This window comes from Lithobates pipiens, unplaced genomic scaffold, assembly GCF_037356315.1.
Source record: "Lithobates pipiens isolate NorthernLeopardFrog02 unplaced genomic scaffold, aLitPip1_a1.2 Scaffold_30, whole genome shotgun sequence".
Classification (NCBI taxonomy): domain Eukaryota; kingdom Metazoa; phylum Chordata; class Amphibia; order Anura; family Ranidae; genus Lithobates; species Lithobates pipiens.
In genome coordinates this window covers 178,001,676-178,025,110 of record NW_027507791.1, presented here as the reverse complement: position 1 = coordinate 178,025,110, position 23,435 = coordinate 178,001,676, and the positions used below count along the sequence as shown (strand labels likewise).

Here is a 23,435-nt window from a genome sequence, read left to right as displayed (position 1 = left end):
GAACAAGTAGGTTGTGTGTGACTGATTAGCAGACTGTACGTCAGTCCCTATACTGATGAAGGACTGCTGCAGTATAGGGCAGCGGTCAGCAGTAGTGCACCTCAACCCTATGTATTGTGGACCTATACCAGTCCTTATAGAATAGCAGACTGTACCTCACTCAACCCTTTGTACTATAGCACCCTACACCAGGTTATTACCAGTCCTTATAAAGGACCTTTGTGGAACAAGTAGGTTGTGAATGATTAGCAGACTGCAGCAGAAGGGCAGCAGTCAAGTATAATATTCTTTCTATATTTGGAAGAAAGAATATTATACATGTACAAGCCTATTACCATACCACTGATACCAGTCCTGAAAAGAACCTTTGTGGACCTAATATAGTAACAGCTACTGATTAAACTGACCCTCACTGCCTCGCACACTGCTTCCTGCCTGTCCCTATATAAACTGACAAAACAGAGGCTGCTGGAACAATAACTGGTTACTGGAATAGCACTTTTGTGGACCTGATAGTAACAGCTACTGATTAACCACTTACAGACCGGACCATTTTGCTGGTCAAAGACCAGACCACTTTTTGCGATTCGGCACTGCGTCGCTTTAACTGACAATTGCGACGTGGCTCCCAAACAAAATTGACGTCCTTTTTTTCCCACAAATAGAGCTTTCTTTTGGTGGTATTTGATCACCCCTGCGGTTTTTATTTTTTGCGCTATAAACAAAAATAGAGCGACAATTTTGAAAAAAATGCATTATTTTTTACTTTTTGTTATAATAAATATCCCCCAAAAATATATAAAAAAAAAAATTTTCCCTCAGTTTAGGGCGATACGTATTCTTCTACATATTTTTGGTTAAAAAAAACCGCAATAAGCGATTATTGATTGGTTTGTGCAAAAGTTATAGCGTTTACAAAATAGGGATAGTTTTATAGCATTTTTATTAATAATTTTTTATTATTTTTTTTTTTACTAGTAATGGCGGCGATCAGCGATTTTTATTGTGACTGCGACATTGTGGGGGACCCATCGGACATTTTTGACACATTTTTGGGACCATTGTCATTTATACAGTAATCACTGCTACATAAATGCAGTGATTCCTGTGTAAATGACACTGGCAGTGAAGGGGTTGACCAGTGGGTGGCAGTGTAGGGGTTAAGTGTTCCTAGGGGTGTGTTACTAACTGTGGGGGGGTTGGGCTTTCATTTAGTGAACACTGATCTCTGCTCCAATCACATGGAGCAGAGATCAGCGTCACTAGTTGCTAGGCAGAATGGAGAAATGCTGTTTACACGGCATTTCCTCCATTCAGCCGTCCCGTGAGATGATCGCGGGGATGCCCGCGATCAAGTCTGCGGGTCCCGCAACCGGACTCACGGGGGCCCCGACCAGCACGGGAGCGCGCCGCCGGTGGCGCGCTCCCGATGGCAGCGCGGCATTGAATATTGGACGTACCTGTACGCCAATATGCCTGCCCGTGCCATTCTGTCGACGTACATCGTCGTGCGCTGGTCGGGAACCGGTTAAACTGACCCTCACTGCCTCACACACTGCTTCCTGCCTGTCCCTATATAAACTGACAAAACAGAGGCTGCTGGAACAATAACTGGTTACTGGAATAGCACTTTTGTGGACCTAATAGTAACAGCTAATGATTAAACTGACTCTCCCTGCAGCACACACCGTCCTGTCCCTTTCTCTAAACTGACAAAAGACACTCAGGCTGCTGCAACAATCAGTAGCACAGCAAACCTATATACACCTAACACCTATACCAATCCTGAAAAGAACTTTTGTGTACCAAATAGCTAGCAATTTGGGTCACTGCAATCTCTCCCTGCTCCACACAGCAACCTCTCCCTATAGTGACAGAAGAAAGAATGTAAAATGGCCGCCGGATCGGGTGTATTTATAAGTTAGGGGGAATGTCCAAGTGTCCATGTGCTGTAATGTCTCAATTGGTTGTCCTGTACCCCATGATGGATGTGTCATCATAGGTCAAAGTTCTTTTTCACAGAAAACACGGAAGACCGCCGGGCGAACGGCGGCAATAGTCCGCTGATCGGGTGAATCGCGAACAGCCGAAATTCGCCGCAAAACGACCGCCGGGCGAACCGTTAGGCCATCACTAGCTACAGGTGTATAATGTGCTGGAGGCACACAACACCCACTTTAACTGCTGCAGATTCACAAGAAAATAACACCCTGTCCCTGCCTATGCTGCTCTCTCCCTGCACTCCGCAACACACTACACAAGGCCGCTGCGCTGGTGGCCTTATATAGTGTGGGGCGTGTACTAAACACCCTGAGCTATAATTGGCCACAGGCATCCTGCCTGTGGCCAATTATGGTTCTCCTCGCTGGCGGCGCTTTGATTGCCCAAGCATGCAGGGTCACAGTGCATGCTTGGCCAATAATGAGTCAGCAATGCACTATGATGGCGTAGTGCATTGTGGGCCATTCGTGCCAAACATATATGGTGCGAAAGGTCCACAAAGTTCTGATTTTGCTGAACAGACAGACGGCCGATGTTCGAGTCGAACATGCGTTCGTCTCGAACACCAAGCTCATCCCTAGTGATGGGAAAATAACCCTGACACTGAAAAATGGATGTGTAGCAAGGTAGACATCCTCACTCAGTATGTTAGATGTATAGAAATGGGGAGATCCTTCTGACTCAGAATAGTACATATGTAGTGATGGGAAGAGCCCCTTGACAGTATACACTAAATGTTTAGTAATGGGGAGATCCCTGACACTGAACAAGTGTTTACACTTGGATGTGTAATTCAAAGTGTAAAAAGATAAAAGCTGTAGCATCCAGGGGTCAAGTCCTGGGGAAAAAAGTGTGGGAATTCCCACCCAAGATCAACTCCCCCACAAAAATATAGAAATAGGACATCGGGGCACATCAGGGCATGGGGCACCTCAGGGTATGGGGCACATCAGGCCACATGGCACATCAGAGCACAGGGCGCATAGCACATCAGGGCATGGGGCACATCGGGGCACATCAGGGCACATTATGGGGCACATAGCACATCAGGGCACATTATGGAGCAGATTGGGGCACATTGCATATCAGGGCATGGGGCACATTAGGGCACATGGCACATCAGGGCACGGGGCACATGGCACATTGGGGCACATTATGGCAAATTATGGGGCACAGCATGGCACATAGCACATAAGGGCACGAGGCACATCAGGCCACATGGTACAGGACACATAGCACATCAGGGCAAATGGTACATCGGGCATGGGGCACATAGTACATCAGGGCATGGGGCACATAAGGGCACATCGGGGCTCATCAGGGTACATTATGGCACATTATGGGGCACATTATGGGGCACATAGCACATCAGGCCACATTATGGGGCACATAGCACAGCAGGCCACATTATGGGGCACATAGCACATCAGGGCATGGGGCACATTAGGGCACAGGGCATGGGGCACATAGCACATCAGGGAACGGGACACATTATAGCGCACATCTGGGAATCTTACTAGCCAACATGCAGAGTAGTGCAGGAAGCATCTGCCTGTAGTAAGTTTTCTCTCATGTCACGCAGCGCTGTTCGCTCCCCGGCGTCTCCTCCTCTCTTCTCGTCTATCCCAGATGATATCACAAGCCAATGGGGATAGACGAGAAGAGAGGAGGGGCCGTTGGGGGGGGGGGGGGGCAAACAGCACTGAGTAACATGAGAGAAAACTTACTACAGACAGGCGCTTCCAGCGCTACTCTGCATGCATCTCATTTGGCTCGGGCGGCTATAGTCCTGCAAAGGGAACAGTGTTCCTGTTTTGAAAAAAGTGCAGGGACACCGTTCCCACGTGTTCCTGCAGAACTCGAGCCCTGGTACCATCCAATAAAGTTTTGGCTCACATAATCATTTCAGATGACAAACATGAACTTACATCCAATCCCAAGTATTTATTTAAAATATATTCTCCTGACAGTGAATTGTGGATGTCTATTAATGGGGATATCTCCCTGACATGGAATAGATGTAGGAAGAACACAGAAGATGCCATTGCATTAGGTCTGCATATGGTATTGAGTCATCTTGAGGGCTCGGGAAACTATGTGAAAATGCCATTTATATTTCTTAGCTCAGCCTTTAACACCAATTATAGTATTGGTGAAGCTGGGTCTGACACTTTACATCTACCTTTGGATTTTTTTGGCAAACAGATGGTGGTTAAAATTAGTTGATATTTCTCTTCTGAGTGACAGTTAAAAACTGGATCTTTGCAGGGCTGTTTGTTGGTCCACCTTTTTTACATTTTTTATACCTAGAATTGTACCCCATACTACTGTACAAACAGCATTATTACATTTGCTGATGGTACAATGGTAGTGGGTTGCATTAAAGGAGGGCATGTGCATAGCGTAGGTTGGCAAGTAAAATGATTTGCAGCAAATTATTTAACCTTTAACACAAGGAAAACTAAAGAGCTAATTGTAGGTTTTAGGAAAAATAAGACTACAATATCTCCACTTTTCATTTCATCAATGGTGTTAAGAGGGCCTCTGTTTTCAAGTTTCTTGGCGTATACATTTTTCTGAATCTTTCATGACCAGTAAATGTATATGCTGTTTAAAAAAATGAAATAAAATCACAGCAACTATTATAATGCTTTAGGGGAGAAAGTATTAGTGACTGTTTATTGTTCATCAACTGAGATTGTATGTGTGCCTAATTTTAGTATGGTACCCAAATTGAACTCTGGCTGACAGGAACGCTCTTCAGAAAATAATCCTCATTGCACAGAAAATATTGGGTCATAAACACTCCTCTCTCTAGCAGAAAGGTTTTTATAGAGCAGAGAAAATAAGTTATTTTTGCCATCCCGGCTATCATTTATACAAATTATTACCATTGTGAGGACATTATAGATATATAAAGTTAAAATAAATAGCTACAGATTTTTTTCCCCCCAAGGGCTATTATGGCCATGAATGTGAAAACTAACTCAAGTAAGATAGCCAACTAGTCAGAGTTAATATCTAATTTATTAAGGACATTTATTATTTTGTATATTGTTTTTATGGATAGGTGTGTGAAGTATTGTCTATGATTTTAAAGTGGTTGTAAACCCTTTACAACCACTTTTTGCAACAGGTAAGCCTATAATAAGGCTTACCTGTAGCTACCCTGGATATCTCCTAAACCTGCACGGTTTAGGAGATATCCCCTGCATCTGCATGTGCCGACATCATCAGCACATGTGCACTGAAGCAATAGCACGTATGTCCTGTTGCTTCAGTTAGACTGTGCCGTTACCGGCGGCTCCCATGCGTGGGCTTCGGCCAATCACAGCGCCGGAGCCCATAATACCCGGAAGCTGTGAACTAGGACCGCTGCGGGGGCTTTGATCTAAGGTAAGTAAGTAATGTTTTGTTTTTGGGTTTACAACCACTTTAAACATCCTGAGGAGTTATTTGAAATTGCATTGTAAAATTTAGAGATCCTCTGACATAGAATGGCTGCTCTTTAGTAATAGGAAGATTCCCTGACACTGTATAGTGGATGTGCAGTAATGCAGAGATTCCCTAAAACTGATTATTATTATACATGATTTATATAGCGCCAACTGTTTGCGCAGCACTTTACAACATGAGGGCAGACAGTACAGTTACAATACAATTCAATACAGGAGGAATCAGAGGTCCCTGCTCGTTAGAGCTTACAATCTAGGAATAGCTAATATTCATTAATTGGAGTTTTCCCTTGGCATTGAATAGCAGATGTGTAGTAATTGGGAGATCCTCATAACATTAAATAGTGGATGTGCAGTAATGAGGAAATCCCTCTGAACTGAGCAGAGGATGTGTAATAATGGGGAGATCACCTGACACAGAATAGCGGATGGTCATTTTTGATTAGCCATTGCAATAAGATAAGCTTCCCCTATGTATGACGTACTACTATAACCTTATGTATTTTACTAATGTGGGGATCTGCTGCCCTCTAGTGTTTGCTTATAATATTACAGTGACCTGTAGAATTATGTATCAGCACTTCCTGTCTCTGGGAGACGAAACTCTATGCTGTATAAACAACGACAGGGAAACAAACCACTGCCATCTAAGTGTAGTAGTTAGTGAAAACAGGATTTTATAGAGCTAAAGTCAAGCCACTCACAAGATTGTATAAGTAAAGCTTATCTATCCTCCAGTCTCTGGGCATCCAAACTGTTTAACTCCCACTGGGATGGATCGTAAAAGATCCTATCGAGTGTCCCCAGCAGGGAACTGTAGCCAGATTAGGCATCTAAAAGGTACTTCTGGTAGTTGGAGGCCTTGTTGCATGTCACATTAGAAACTGCTAGGGGATGGCCTTCCCTATTTATATTATAAGCCTACGTTGATATATTAAGTTCACACCTGCTGTCCCTATTTGATTCCCTACTCAAGGGCACACCCCCCCTCCAGCATTTCTCCCATTCTTATATTTCAGTCATCCCTAAACCCGGTAAGGACCCTTCTATCCCTGACAGCTATAGACCCATAGCCCTTCTAAATTCAGACTATAAGATTTTCACCAAAGTCCTTGCCTCTAGATTGTCCGGCCTTATCCCTAAACTAATCCATAGAGATTAGGTGGGGTTTATTCCTGGCAGACACGCCGGGGACAATACTCGCTGCACAATTGATCTGATAGACCTTCTGGATAGATCCAAAGGTTCAGCATTAATTTTAAGTTTGGACGCACAGAAGGCCTTTGATAGGTTAAGCTGGCCTTATATGTTTGCTACACTAAAAGTATATGGTTTCTCTGGCCCCTTTTTAAGCGCTTTGAGAGCCCTGTATTCGACAGTCACAGCCCAGATACAGATGTCGTCCTTCATGTCACCTTGCTTCCCCATGACGAACGGAACTCGGCAGGGATGCCCCTTATCGCCACTACTTTTGTCTTGAACCCCTAACCGAGGCCATTTGATCTCACCAAGACATACGTGGGGTGGTTATGCAACAGGGGGAGTACAAGTTATCGCTCTTTGCAGACGATGTCCTGCTCGCTATTACTAACCCACTTATTTGTCTCCCCTCACTACATAAGCTACTGTCTTTCTTTGGTGATATTTCTGGCTATAAGGTTAATACCTCCAAAACTGAGGCATTGCCCGTACACATCCCAGCAGCACTACTCTCCCAGCTCAGGGACACATATCACTATAAATGGTGTAGCGTCTCCCTTAAATATCTGGGTGTTTCTCTCACTCCTTCCTACTCTCATTTATACTAAGCTAATTTCCCCCCTTTAGTTTAGGATATAAATAGATCCCTGCTCTTATAGGCAAAGTACCCCCTGTCCCTGTTGGGGAGGATTCATGTCTTAAAAATTTAAATTTTACCCAGATTACTTTACCACTTTGAAACGCTGCCCGTTGCCATCCTGTCCTCACAACTCAAAATGCTTCAGAGGTATTTTCTAAAATTTATATGGGCTGACAGATCCCATCGTCTAGCGAGCTCAGTGGTATTCGCGCCCAGATCCAGGGGTGGCTTGGGTTCTCCGGATGTTGTTAAATACTATCATGCCACACACCTGAGAGTTATTACTACATGGTCCTCTTTACATGCAACTAGTCAGTGGGCGGCCATTGAGAAGGGGGTTCTATACCCGACACATCCATGCTCCTTACTCTGGGGTGCCCCACCATCCTTGGATCCCATTTTTAAGCGCCAGTGCATGGCTCCAATGTCCTTTACATTGGACATCTGGCAGAAATGTCGAAAGAGCTACTCTCTCGCCTTAGCCTGCCCCCCCCCCCCCCTCGCGAATGTGCTATATAACCCAATTATACCAGATAGTCTGTCCCTGAGCATGGCTTAATCCCCCCTTTTCCAGCTCCGAAACCTGGTGCATCCTATTACGTGAAAGCTTTATGCTTTTGAGGCGCTACGTGATTTGATATACCCAATCATATGCTTTATTTTTACCTACAGGTCAGGCACTTCTTTCACTCCAAATCTCCATCCCTAACACTAGAGAAACCCACTTCCTTTGAACACCTTTGTGCCCAAGGTCCCCACCAGTTACATCTAATCTCCTCCATCCACCACATCCTCCATGGGTCGCCCCCCTTAACTGAGACTACGCATCTGTACATGAGCAAATGGGCCCATTTGTTAGGCAAAACCTACCACGGTTCAGATGTGGGATAGAATTTGGTCTTCCATCTTTAAGTCCTCCAAGTGTGTTACTCAAAGGGAAACATCTATAAAAATCTTCATGTTTTGGTATAAAACCCCTGATGTCATTCACAAATATGATCCTTCAGTCTCGCCGCGCTGTTGGCGATGCGGGACTGAAACTGGTTTGTTATTTCATATATTTTGCTGCAGGAAGTGGAGGGGGTTCCCCTCCTGGTGGATCCCTTAAATTACCTGTTGGGACTTCCCGTTTCAGGTTTAACTAAAAGAGCCAACCGGCTGACCTCTTATATTCTGCTAGCTACAAAGAGACTTATCCCGCTGTGTTGGTTGTCTAATGCTCCGCCCCCTTGGCCCAGATTCCTCCAACTGATAGCGGAAATACGGAGAATGGAATACTTAACGGCCACTGTCTATGACTCCGTCCCCCAGTTCGATAAGATCTGAGAGCCCTGGGATCGGTCAGTCTATGGGTCACCTACCCCTAATAGCTACTCCCACTGCTCCTGTACTGCTCCCGTCTTTGTCTTACCCACCCCTTATCTATATTAATGTGGGGTGTTCTTTACTCCTATGGAGATCTCCATCATTAACCATGTGCCCCTTATTAAGTGTTATCATATGCTGGCTTTTCACCTGATTCTATTTGTTTCTTCTTTTCTGTGAACTGTACATAAACGGTTTTGATGATAAATTATGTAGTCCACGTCTGTGCACTGCATCATTGGACGATAATTCCCTGTTCTTAAATGTTCTTGTTATATTCTTCAAACTTTTGTGCTCAGTGCATATTGTGATGCTTAATTACTCTGTATTTGTTTTGAAAAATTTAATAAAAAATACAATTTAAAAAAAAGAAACTGATAGGGACTAAAGTGCAGAAAGTGCAGATAGGCTGGCTTTGAGTTCCACTGCCACACCACAGTTTCTGTGTGTGACAAGTTGCATTCCAGTCTGGTTGGACAACAGCTGAAGGGTCTCCCCATCACTGCAGATCTTGTATTCTGGTCTCTAACAACTGGACTTATCTAGAGGTATATCTATTAATAACTATATATACCTAAGTGAAGTGGGAAATTCTACAAGAACTCTTTTTAGGCCCTTTGCTAATAATACCTGTTTGTACCATGGATGTATACACTATAATTAATTTGTTCTTATGTAAAACTTGCATTATTTCCATACTAGTGTGCATCTATATACTAATGGTTAAAGTTGCGTGCTGGTTGCAGTAATCCCTCTGCTATCAATGACTCCCCTCTGATCACAGAGGCCTTGACCTGGATGGCGGCACTGCCATGAAACCCACTCTTCCACTTAGTGAAAGTTGATGTAGGAAATTACAAACAGCATAACCAGGCAGTGAATTCCAAAAGAACTATGCAATCTCTATGCAGACTCCTATCTCATTCACCTACAGTGCAGAGAAAGGGACTATCTTCAGTCCCTTCCTCTGTCTCAAAAAAGAGACATCAGGGATCTGTTCAGTCCCCTGATGTCTCTCCAAAGCCCTGTCCCCCACAAAAAAAATTGTAAAAAAATATTAAAAAAACTTTATAATTGTGCCTGATAAAAAAACAAAAAAACCCCCCCAAAACATAGAAATGCCTCTTTCACATGGACAGACCGAATGGGTCCGTCTGTCAGCTTTTCAGGTGGACCCAATCGGACCCTCCGTTATCCTCTATGGAGCTGCGGATGAAAACTGACTTATGTCTGTTTACACCCACCTACATCCAATCAACTAAAAACAGACGTTATATACTGTATATCCATATAGCGGATTGGATGGTAGTCAGGTGTAGGAGAGCGGGCTGTGTCTGTTCTGCATAAGCAAAGTGAACATGGACCAGCCATCAGCCAGCTCAATAGGGAACAGTGAACAGATTCCCCACTGAGCAAGCATGTGAAAGGGGCCTAAAGGTAGATTTAAACATGCATCGAAGTCTCCCTGGCATCTGCGCCCAATCCAAGTTCATGTTCCAGTGGCTACTGTCAGGCAGCGATGAAGCCATCTGCTGTCTCCTCACTGCCTGTTTTAACCCCCATGTATTACACATGGTTGCAAGGCATATGCAGGACTTCCCTATTGACTTACATGTTTCTACGGGAATAACAATTTATTGCTTAATATTAAATTAATATTAATAATATGAAAAAGAAAAATTATAATATCAATAACACATATGCAAATGAATATGAATAATATGAAATCCTGCTACAAGGTTCTGGTTCTCTTAGTGTACTATCCTGTTTGGGGAGAGACATTTATCATATCCCCCAAAAAAGGGCTACCGAGTTACCAGACAATATCAGATCTCAGAATATCAGATTTTAGCAATGTTTTATGAAATTACTATTTCATGGCTGATAACAGAATGTGATAAGATCCAAGAATTTGACAACAGCCAGGGACTGGATATTTATGGAGTCTAAATATTGATTTTGATTACATTTTCATATTTATATATTATTTATGTTGTTTAGATATACAAGTGTACCAGAATATTATTGTCTCAGTCAGTCCTGTTATACTCACCGTAATTCCTCTATCCGGCTTGTTGTCAGAGCTGCCATCAGATCACTGAAATGAGGACCCTCCAGATTGTTATATGACAGGCTCAGTATCCTCAATGTCTGGTTATTTCTTATTCCAGATGCCACGTGGGGGCAGGAACTGTCTGTCAACTGATTTCTATCCAATCTGTAGAAGAAGAGAAGAAACAAAATTAAGGTCACCCCAGGAATGAATGTCACTATTCTCTACATGAATGGATCTCATTTTCTTTATTTGAATAATTTATATTAGATCACAATTCCGGTAAATATAATTTCACAAAAAAATAACTAATATACACTTATTGGGATTTTTTTTTTTTTTTTTTTTTTTTACCAAAGTCATGTAGCAGAATACATTTTGGCCTAAATTTATGAATTTATTCACATCATTTTTTTTGATACACTATTTGAATACTTACCCCGAAGGTTAATTTCTGGGGGGTTCATGTTCCATAAGCGCTGCATTTTATATTTTTTATTTTCATACACAACTTATCACGTTGTTGATGCTAGCTTCTGATTTTTTTTTTTTTCTTTTCTTTTGGGATTCATCAGTAGTGCAACTTTTTCACAATTCTAAATTTATGAAGAACTTTGATTGTATTGGATATGTTTTATAAGAGAAAGTAAAACATATTTATTTTATTCATTTTTTTTCTTTTATATAAAAAAAAAAATCCAGTGATCAAAACCACAAAAAGAAAGCTCTATTTGTGGGGGAAAAAATTATAATAATTTGATTTGCGTACAGTATTGCTTGACCAAACAATTGTAAGTTAAGTAAATTAGTAACTTAGAAATCTGATATTCTGGGGGCATGGCCGGAAACTGACCGAGATGGCTGCCTGCTAATCTTCTCTGAGGGACGGTGGCTATTTTATAGCACAAAGCGGTGGCTCATCACCCTCAGCACACAAACCAAGTGGGTCACTTGCCTCACTACATCCTCAGGATCATGTCCAAGCGGAAACTCATGGAGTTCTATCCGCTCCCTGACAAAACCATCAAAATGTGCCGATGGACCTACAGCCGTCATCCACACAGACACAGCTGAAGATTGTCTGCCTTCTTCTCACCTACCCGTGATCGGCTCCCTGGCCTCCACTGCTTCCACGAGTCCTGCCAAATCCAAGCAAATGCTGTCACAGGACACAGCACAGGAAGATGAGGTGAGCCCTGCTACACTAGCACCCCCTGTGTACCCAGACATAATCAACTCTATAGATGCATATCCCACTACAAACCAGCCAGTATTAGATACTACATTGAGAGATATGCTCCTTACATTGAAAACATCCAGCCACTCTGATTTAATAGAATGATGCACCATTTTACCTCAGAAATATCACACATGGGAGGGAGAGTCGCAACCATTGAAGCTAAAATGGGAGAAGTGACCACCTTCTTCAATGATTTAGTGAAAGCACAGAGTAGGGGAGCTGAATATATAGACTGTATGTAAGCCAAAATTACAGACTTAGAAGACTGCTCAAGATGGAATAATTAAAAAATTAGAGGTATACTTCAGTCTGTCCAACCATCCGTACTGAAAGAATACTTCATACAATTGATGTCCACTTTTTTACCCGACACCACCCCAGGAGAATTAAGCATTGACTGTATACATTGGCTGCCAAAACCACCAGACTTGCCTGATATAGTCCCAAGAGACACTATTGTCAGGTGTGGCAGAGTGTTGCTCTGCCAGGGTCTAGAAGGAGGATGTGACCCAGAATTCTCAACCGGACGGGTTGAGGGGCTCCATGGAACATGTAACATGAAGAGGAAACTGGCCTTTCAGTTTCCTCAGTGTTTTCTAAAAAGTACATAAGAGAAAACAAGTCCGTATGCTTCTCTGCGAGGACTTCAATCTAGCTCCACACCCTTCCATCGATGTTAAAGGATCCTCTGCTAAACATTGACAATCTACACTGATTCCATTAATCCAAATTAATCCAACATATGGAGATGTCACCAGTCCATGGAAAGAGACTATACCTTCTTCTTAAGACCCCGCTGCACCTACTCAAGAATTTACCTGTTTTTAGGGGACAAAAACCTCTACAAGATGCCATTAAGACAAAAATCCGCACCATAACATGGTCGGATCATGCAGCCATCTCCATATGTATAGGAGACAAAACCTTCAAGTCCTTTGCCACCAACTAGAGGAATGATCCATAAATAATGTCAATACCCACTAACACAACCTTAACACAAGAGTGTCTGAAAGAATATTTTAACATCAATATGCCTACAGTTAGCAACCCAACTATTCTATTGACAGCCCACAAGGCATTTATTCGAGGTGTACTAATTCAAATTAATGCACAAGTGAATCGCCAAAGGATGCAACAGTTATCAGAACTATTAAACAGAATAGAAAAATTGGAAACGATAAATCAAACCCCACACAATTCACTAACGATAAAATCTTCCAGGCCAGGAATGATCTTAGATCTCTCCTTAACGCCAAACACGCCAAGTTATTACTAAAATTACATTCCACCTTTTATGCAGCCAGTAATAAAGCTGGTAAATTATTAGCAGACCAAACACAAAATAGCTAAAAATAAAATCTCCCACATCTTCCATCCTACTACTGGAGACAAGATGTATCACCCCTAAGATATAGCCAATGCGTTCAGGGCATACTACATAGCAGTGACACTAGATCAAATCAGACATTGGTTCCCGCCCACATTTAACAAACAATGGCAATTTATAGAACAAGCTTTTGTCCCCAAAGGCAACTTAACCTCTCTATTACTAGCCCAGACAATTCATCAGAAACCCAAAAAATTAGAACATCCAATGATCTCAGCCGCTGTTGAGGCATGGCGATTTTTATTTCAAAACACATCTCTATCAGAAAACAGCCAATCCATATACCCTCCAATAGAAATATTAAAATTCATACTCCCAAATCTATCTCTCAAACACTGACCACAAATACAAAATCTTCCACTACAAGAAATAATGCACCACGACCAAATCTTCCCATTCCAAACCATACAATCTAGACACCTAATACCACCACAGGGTGCACATACTTATAGATGCATACATCAACGTACCAGAGATGGGAAAGAGATTTACAGACCTCCTTCTCAGATTTCCAATGGCGCAATGCCCTACGACATAACCACAGGGCTTCCAAATGCATTACCTATTGGGAATTATCACAAAAAATCCATCATAGATGGTATCTCACTCCTGTACAAATGCAAAAACTCGCAATCCTAGACGATAGTTCAGGTTGGAGGGGCTGTTCCCTCAAGGGCTCCCTAATCCATATTCTATGGGAATGTCCACACATCTATCCCTTATCGAGAAAAGTATTCTCCTTGATATCAGATATCACTGGTATTATCTCCAAACCTACTCCATCCCTAGCCATCCTAAGTATGGAAATAGAATCCTTCCCACACAAATTCAGAACAATAATAACACATATTCGAGTGTTCCGTGATTGGCTGTCTGCCTATGTATGTACATTGCTATGCAAATCTGGCTGGTGTGGCGCCGGCTCTTCCCACAGGTGCGTGCAATCAGTCAGTGGCCGAGAATATGCTGCCAGTGCCTGGTCCTATCGCATCATAGGAGGAAATCCTGAAGAAACACAGGTAACAGCAGTGCCAGTTAGGAGGAGAATTTATATATATATATATATATATATATATATATATATATATATATTGTTTGAAAAGTTGGACAGCTGAGCTATTGCTGGAAAAGATTATTGTGTGTTATATAATCTTCTTCACTTTGTATGGAAGTTACATGCACATATAAATATAGCCTAGAGAATGTACATCTTTGTCTATTGCAATGTATTGCAATACATCTGTTGTGGCCATATTTTGATCTTGATGAAAACAACCTATACTGTATTGCAATATAGAAAGATGTACATTCTCTAGGCTATATTTATATGGGCATGGACTGGTACGCCTGGCCTGAATAACTTCCAATACAAAGTGAAGCTGAATTATCTCAAGAGCTATTTCCCACTGCCATCTGGCCACGTTATCAGTAAAGCATCACTAGTTTTACCACGCTGTTCAGCCACTAGCGGGGTGCTTTTAACCCCCTCTAGCGGTCGAAGAAAGGGTTAAATGCGACTGTGTATCGCTGCTGCCAAAGCCCCCCCCCCCCCCCCCTGAAAAAAGTGCAGACCCCCATGACAATGGGGGTTATTTACTAAAGGAAAATCCACTTTGCATTGCAAGTGCACTTGAAAGTGAAAGTGTACTTGGAAGTAAAGTCACTGTAGATCCGAGGTGGACATTCAAGGAAAATAAAAAAAACAGCATTTTAGCTTGCACATGATTGTATGATAACATCAGCAGAGTTTCCACTCATTTCAGATCTACCCCTTAGCTTTAGAGCGAGTGCACTTCCAAGTGCACTTTTAGTGCACTTTCAAGTGCACTTACAGTGCAAAGTGGATTTGGCTTTCGTAAATAGCCCCCAATGTGTTTGTTTCCCTGTAAATGGAAAGCCTAATAAAAATCATTTTGGAAAAGTAAAAACCTGATATTCTGCTAAAACAGTGTGATAAGATCTAATATTTAGGTGACATTCTGAGATTACCTATATACTGATAAAATAGAGAGCAATATAATTACGGTACATTATTATTTTATATTTTTACCAGGTTTAGCCATATCACACTCGGCCTATAGCAGAATGATTGCCACAGTGGGCATCACTTATCCTGACATATGATGTCCAGCAGGATAAGCCGCTCGTGCACACCCCTGGGGTGGTGCAGTGTGTTGGTCCGACATACCCCATCCCTGATTCAACTAAAGAACCTATAACAAAGTATATTCCCATGGGCAATAAGTTTAAAAGGCTAAAAGCAAAACCTATGTGGCTCACGGCCAAAGTTAAAAAAGCTATAAACTGTAAGAGAAGAGCTTTTAAAAAATATAAAAATGAAGGATCACTAGTGTCATTTAAATGTTACAAAGAAATTAACAGAATATGTAAAAAGGAAATCAAGGATGCAAAAATTCAAAACGAACGACAGATTGCAAAAGATAGTAGGACAAACCCCAAAAAATTCTTCAAATATATTAATAGTAAAAAGGTCAAGTCTGAGCATGTAGGCCCTTTACAAAACAATCTAGAGTTGGTGACTGGGGACAAAGAGAAGGCTAATTTATTAAACACTTTCTTCAGCTCTGTGTACACAAAAGAGCATGGGGGAGCGCATGTCCATAATGGGGGTGATAGTGACACAGCCCCAAATGATCCACAATGGCTCAAAAGTGATATGGTCCAGAAATACTTAGACAGAATAAAGGTGGATAAAGCACCTGGCCCTGATGGCATCCACCCAAGGATCCTAAAAGAATTGAGCTCTGTAATTTCAGAGCCATTGTATCTAATTTTTAGGGACTCATCAATGACGGGAATAGTGCCACTGGATTGGCGCAGGGCGAACGTGGTGCCTATATTTAAAAAGGGATCAAAGTCTTTACCAAGTAACTATAGACCTGTTAGCTTAACTTCTATAGCTGGGAAGATACTGGAGCGTTTAATAAAAGACCACATAGACGAGTTCTTGCTGAACAAAAACACTTTAAGCAACAGACAACATGGATTCATGAAAGACAGAAGTTGTCAGACAAATCTGATTTCTTTTTATGAGGAGGTAAGTAAAACCTTGGACAGAGGGGTGGCGGTGGACGTGGTATACTTGGATTTTGCAAAAGCATTCAATACAGTTCCCCACACACGGCTCATGTGTAAGGTAAAGTCTACTGGTTTGGAAATATCAGTTTGTAAATGGATAGAAAATTGGCTAGATGACAGAATTCAGAGAGTAGTGGTTAATGACTCTTACAGTGCAAAGTGGATTTGGCTTTCGTAAATAGCCCCCAATGTGTTTGTTTCCCTGTAAATGGAAAGCCTAATAAAAATCATTTTGGAAAAGTAAAAACCTGATATTCTGCTAAAACAGTGTGATAAGATCTAATATTTAGGTGACATTCTGAGATTACCTATATACTGATAAAATAGAGAGCAATATAATTACGGTACATTATTATTTTATATTTTTACCAGGTTTAGCCATATCACACTCGGCCTATAGCAGAATGATTGCCACAGTGGGCATCACTTATCCTGACATATGATGTCCAGCAGGATAAGCCGCTCGTGCACACCCCTGGGGTGGTGCAGTGTGTTGGTCCGACATACCCCATCCCTGATTCAACTAAAGAACCTATAACAAAGTATATTCCCATGGGCAATAAGTTTAAAAGGCTAAAAGCAAAACCTATGTGGCTCACGGCCAAAGTTAAAAAAGCTATAAACTGTAAGAGAAGAGCTTTTAAAAAATATAAAAATGAAGGATCACTAGTGTCATTTAAATGTTACAAAGAAATTAACAGAATATGTAAAAAGGAAATCAAGGATGCAAAAATTCAAAACGAACGACAGATTGCAAAAGATAGTAGGACAAACCCCAAAAAATTCTTCAAATATATTAATAGTAAAAAGGTCAAGTCTGAGCATGTAGGCCCTTTACAAAACAATCTAGAGTTGGTGACTGGGGACAAAGAGAAGGCTAATTTATTAAACACTTTCTTCAGCTCTGTGTACACAAAAGAGCATGGGGGAGCGCATGTCCATAATGGGGGTGATAGTGACACAGCCCCAAATGATCCACAATGGCTCAAAAGTGATATGGTCCAGAAATACTTAGACAGAATAAAGGTGGATAAAGCACCTGGCCCTGATGGCATCCACCCAAGGATCCTAAAAGAATTGAGCTCTGTAATTTCAGAGCCATTGTATCTAATTTTTAGGGACTCATCAATGACGGGAATAGTGCCACTGGATTGGCGCAGGGCGAACGTGGTGCCTATATTTAAAAAGGGATCAAAGTCTTTACCAAGTAACTATAGACCTGTTAGCTTAACTTCTATAGCTGGGAAGATACTGGAGCGTTTAATAAAAGACCACATAGACGAGTTCTTGCTGAACAAAAACACTTTAAGCAACAGACAACATGGATTCATGAAAGACAGAAGTTGTCAGACAAATCTGATTTCTTTTTATGAGGAGGTAAGTAAAACCTTGGACAGAGGGGTGGCGGTGGACGTGGTATACTTGGATTTTGCAAAAGCATTCAATACAGTTCCCCACACACGGCTCATGTGTAAGGTAAAGTCTACTGGTTTGGAAATATCAGTTTGTAAATGGATAGAAAATTGGCTAGATGACAGAATTCAGAGAGTAGTGGTTAATGACTCTTACTCTGAATGGTCTAAGGTTATCAGTGGTGTACCCCAAGGTTCAGTGTTGGGACCCTTACTTTTTAACATCTTTATAAATGATATTGGGTCTGGGATCAAAAGTAATATTTCTGTCTTTGCAGATGACACCAAGATATGCAGTGGAATAACGTCTTTACAGGATGTCTCCAATTTACAAGCCGACCTCAATACACTGTCTAATTGGGCGACTATGTGGCAGGTGAGGTTTAATGTTAATAAATGTAAAGTTATGCACTTGGGGCCTAAGAATATGCATGCATCATACATGCTAGGGGGAGTACAACTGGGGGAATCCATAGTGCAGAAGGATCTGGGGGTTTTGGTAGACCATAAGCTCAATAACAACATGCAATGCCAAGCTGCTGTTTGCAAAGCGAGCAAAGTCCTTTCTTGTATTAAGAGAGGTATGGACTCCAGAGAAAGAGCTATAATTTTGCCCCTGTTCAAATCATTAGTAAGACCTCACCTGGAATATGCCGTTCAGTTTTGGGCACCAGTTCTCAAAAAGGATATTGGGGAACTGGAGAAAGTGCAGAGAAGGGCAACCAAACTGATAAGAGGCATGGATGAACTCAGCTATGAGGAGAGATTAGAGGAACTAAATTTATTCACTCTTGAGAAGAGGAGATTAAGGGGGGATATGATCAACATGTTCAAATACATTAAGGGGTCCATATAGTGAACTTGGTTTTGAGTTGTTCTCTGTACGGTCAACCCAGAGGACACGGGGGCACTCTTTACGTCTAGAGGAAAAGAGATTTCATCTTCAAGTACGGAAAGGTTTCTTCACAGTTAGAGCTGTGAAAATGTGGAATAGACTCCCGCCAGAGGTGGTTCTGGCCAGTTCAGTAGTTTGCTTTAAGAAAGGCTTGGATACTTTCCTGATGGTACATAATATAACTAGGTACTAACATAGGTAAAGTTGATCCAGGGAATATCCGATCGCCTATTGGGGGATCAGGAAGGAATTTTTTTCCCCTGCTGTAGCAAATTGGAGCATGCTCTGCTGGGTTTTTTTTTTCGCCTTCCTCTGGATCAATTGTGGGCATAAAATTGGGTATCTGGATTGTACGAATATTTTTTATTTTATTTATTTGTTTTTAAGGTTGAACTGGATGGACTTGTGTCTTTTTTCAACCTGACTAACTATGTAACTATGTAACTATGTAACTATGTAACTATATAACGTAGGCTCTTTTTTTTTTTTTTTTTTTTTTTTATAAATTTTTATTGGAAAAGATAAGGAAAATACAAAAAAGAAATACATACGATTAGGCACAATTATTAAATGCAAGATACATAACCAGGTCACACCCTGGGGTACCAGAGAACCATAAGGCATACATAAAGAAAAAGAAGAAGCATAAGACAAAATAAAAGGAGAGACCCAAGACAGTTAAGTTGCAAACGAACTAAACAATGAAGACCACACTGGATGGATCAGAGACCTTCTAAGATCTTAAATAATGCAAGTAATGCTAATAAAGCCAGTGCCCCAGGGGCAAAATACCTAATCACAAGTTACAGAGCAAAATGTTGATAGAAAACAAAATATAAGGGAATGGGATGACAGGGGGGGGCTAAGGACGGGGGGGGGGGGGGAGGGGGTGTAAGGGGGGGGGGGGGGGGGGGTTCAATGTTAAAGTTCGGAGTAAAATGTCCTGGCAAGAGGTACAACTGAGGAAAAGTTGAGATGTGACGTGAATGGAATGGGGGGGGGGGGTGTGGAAGGCAGCTTCGGGATAAGAGACTCGCATTGAAATCAGGAGGGGAGCGGGTCCTTGTAGACGAAAGAGAGTTGTTCCACTTCGCATTGGTCCTGTACTGACAGATTGGTGGTCATAAACAAATTCCATTTAGCAAGGAAGTCAGCTTTTTGTTTGCCGTGCGAGAAGTCCGTGACGAGCCTCTCTGTGCGTAGGAGAGAAAGAAGGTCTGTTCGAAGTTGGGAGGCTGGGGGGCCAGAAGGCAGGAGCCAGAAGCGTAGTATGAGGCGGCGGGCCAGCAGTAGGCACAATAGGGTCCAGTCTACCGTGGCTCGGGTGGGGGGAGATCCTGAGACAGATCTGTTGCCTGCTGAGATGGACCACGGTAACAGGATGGGATCCCAATAGCCAAAGATCAGGAGAAAGGGGTCTTTGGGTAGTTTCAGCAGAGTTACATCAAAAATAAATGCTAGTACCTGGTCCCAAAAGGAGGAGATGACAGGACAAGACCAAAAGCGATGAGCGAGAGGAGGCTTCGGAAGATGACACTGTGGGCAGACTGCCCCATCTGGTTTCGATGTGGAGGATAAAAAGGGAATGTAGGCCCTGTGGGCAATCTTGAGCTGGGATTCCCTCCAAGTTTCGTTGGGCGTCAGTTTGTGGACTTTATTGAGACCGAGCAAAATTTTGTGAATAAGATTTGAGTCCGGGAAAGCAGATGACCAGTTTGCAATAGAAGAGGTTGATGCGGGTGTCCGTGATCTTTGCAAGAGCGGCTTGTAGATATCTGAAATTTTGAAGGAGTCGTTACGTATCAGCTGATCTAGAAAGCTTGGTTGAAAACGACGAGATGCTTCCTTACAAGTCTGCGTGATGAAGCTGAGACATTGTTGGTAATGAAAGAAATGGGAGGAAGGAATCAGGAATGTGTCCATCACTTTCTGAAAGGGGAGCGGTTTACCATTGTAGGGGTCGCATAGAGACGAGAACAAGGACAGACCCCGTTCTGACCATTCTGAGAAGGCTTGACAGTGTAGTCCTGGAGTGAAGCAGGGGTTTCCTTGGATAGGTAGGTGTAAAGAAAGGAAAGGCGTAAGACCGGCCAATTTTCTAGATTCTCTCCATGCTATAGCTGTATCTCTGAAGACTAGATTATGTTGGTGAGGGAGGGGTACGGATTTCCAGCGGCTATGTAACAAGGCTGATAATGAGAAAGGGCGAGCCATAGCGGATTCCAATTCAAAATTAGAGTATCTGGACGAGTGCGTAATCCAGTCCAGGCTAGTTCTAAGTAAACAGGCTAAGTTATACAACCTAATGTTAGGCAGACTTATACCCCCATCGCCCCTGGGAAGGTGCAACTTCTTAAAAGCAATGCGTGGTCTTTTGCCGTGCCATAAAAATTTAGAAATAGCGGATTCCAAAGAGGTAACATCCTTGTGTTTGAGCAGAAGAGGAAGGGTTTGCAGGGGATACAAAAGTCTGGCAAAACTGACCATTTTTACCAAATGGCACCTACCCAGGAGCGAGAGAGGCAGATCCATCCAGTTAAGTAACTCTTGAGATAACTTAGTAAACAAGGGAGGATAATTAAGCTGATACAGGGAGGAAGGCATTTTACCAATCTTAATACCCAGGTAGGTGATGTAGGAGGGAGCAACCGAGAATAAGGAGCCGCTTGCCCAGGGTGGGGTGGAAAGAGATCCAATGGGTAAAATTTCACTCTTAGAATAATTAATGCGCAACCCAGAACACAATCTAAATTCGTCAAAGGTATTTTTGATGGTGGAAATATCAAGGGAGGGGTTGGAGGTGAAAATAAGGATGTCATCAGCGAATAGAGATGAGCGGAGTTCCACTCCTCCAATCTCTATGCCCTGTAGAGGAGCTGAAAAAGATAGATATCTAGAAAGGGGTTCCAAGGCTAAATTAAAAAGTAGAGGGGAGAGGGGGCAACCCTGCCTGGTGCCTTTGTGTAATGGGAAATCAGGGGAAAGGAGACCTGCTGCTACCAGACGGGCGGTTGGAGAGGAGTACATTGAGGTTATAAGGTGACTGAAGGGGCCTGAGAAACCTAATTTGGACAGGGTCATAGATAACCAGTCAAAGCTAACGTTGTCGAATGCTTTCTCAGCGTCTAGGGTAATGATAGCATATGAACCAGAAGGATTCTGTTTGGCCGATTCAAGGGCGAGCAGAACTTTTCGTATATTTAGAGTGGCTGTCCGACCTTTGACAAAGCCCGACTGGGCTGGGTGAATTAGATGGGGAAGAATATCAGCTAGCCTGGAAGCGACAATTTTTGAGAGAATTTTCACATCCAAATTTAGGAGGGAGATGGGTCTGTAGGAGCCGGGTTGTAACGGATCCTTACCTTTCTTAGAGAGGAGCTTAATGACCGCTTGGTTCCCGGAAGGAAGGTAAGAACCCCCTGCCCAGATGGAAGAATAAACAGAAAGGAGGGTGGGCGCTACGGTGTGAATGAGGTTTTTGTAAAATTCACTAGTATAGCCATCAGGGCCTGGAGCCTTGTTGGAATGTAAGTGGCGAATGGTGGATTCAATTTCAGAGAGGGTAATAGGGGCGTTAAGGGTCTCTAATTGTTGTGTAGTTAAAGTGGGGAGCATCACTTTGTCAAGGAAGGCCTGAGCTTTTTCTCGGACTATAGGATCTGGAGCATAGAGATCAGTATAGTATTTTAACATGGTCTCGTTTATAGCCTGGGGGGAGGAATGTGTCTGTCCCGTGTGGTCGCGAAGGGAGGTGATGTGAGTGGGGCGATGGGCCCCTTTACAGAGTCGGGAGAGGAGTTTCCCTGCCTTATTGCCGAACTTGTGAAGGGTAGCATCCAAGTGAGCTTTTTTCGATCGTTCGACAGCGTCGGCCCAAGTATCAAAAGCTGCTTTGGCTGAAACCCACTCGTCGTGATGAGTGGCTGAGTTAGAGGACGAGAGCTGCCTTTGGGCAGTATGTAGTCTAGCACTGGCCAATTTGTATCGTTTAAGAGCATTACGTTTGAAGGATGTGGCGTAGCAAATTATCCGGCCTCTAAGGTACGCTTTCCCCGCATCCCAAAAAAGGTTCGGATCCGCCGTATGCGAGGCGTTCGCGGAAGAGTATTCCAGCCAGGCCTTATCCAAAAACTTCAAAAAATCTGCATTATCAGCTAAAAAAGCTGGAAAACGCCACATGTTGGGATGTGGGGGAAGATCCAGTCTGTCTAGTAAGACAACTACAGGGGCATGATCAGAAACCGCTATATCGTGAATTTCAGTCTCAGAAACCAAAGGAATGAGGTCGTCGGTCCCAAAGAAATGGTCAAGGCGGGCAAGGGATTTATGGGGGTTAGAGTAGAACGTGAATTCTTTGTCGGTTGGGTGACTAAGGCGCCAAAGGTCTGTCATGTGTAGGGAGTCCATAGTGGAGGCAAAGATGGAAGGAGTCATCAAGGTGGCATCTTGCGGGCGTTGTTTTGGGGAGGATCTATCGATCGAGGAATGCATAACATCATTAAAGTCACCCCCTACCAAATGGGGCAGGCGGGTGAATTTAAGTAGCCACACCGAAAGTTCAGAGTAAAAATGTTTAGTAGGATTATTGGGGGCGTAAACATTGGAAATGAACAATTCTTTAGTGCCTATCCGCACCTCAGCAGTGAAAAAGCGTCCTGAATCATCCGAAAAAGTGGAAAGAACAGTGC

The 23,435-nt window shown here is 42.6% G+C and overlaps 1 protein-coding gene across 3 annotated transcripts in view; it reads right to left on the bottom strand.

Moving 5' to 3' along the window:
- LOC143943362 (NACHT, LRR and PYD domains-containing protein 3-like) overlaps positions 1-23,435 on the bottom strand; it is a 255,369-nt gene that overhangs the window by 78,022 nt on the left and 153,912 nt on the right. For all 3 annotated transcript variants that reach the window (XM_077465090.1, XM_077465088.1, XM_077465089.1), the window contains exon 9: positions 10,715-10,879. In XM_077465090.1, the coding sequence (XP_077321216.1) occupies positions 10,715-10,879 (165 nt within the window). The remainder of the gene's footprint in view (positions 1-10,714; positions 10,880-23,435) is intronic.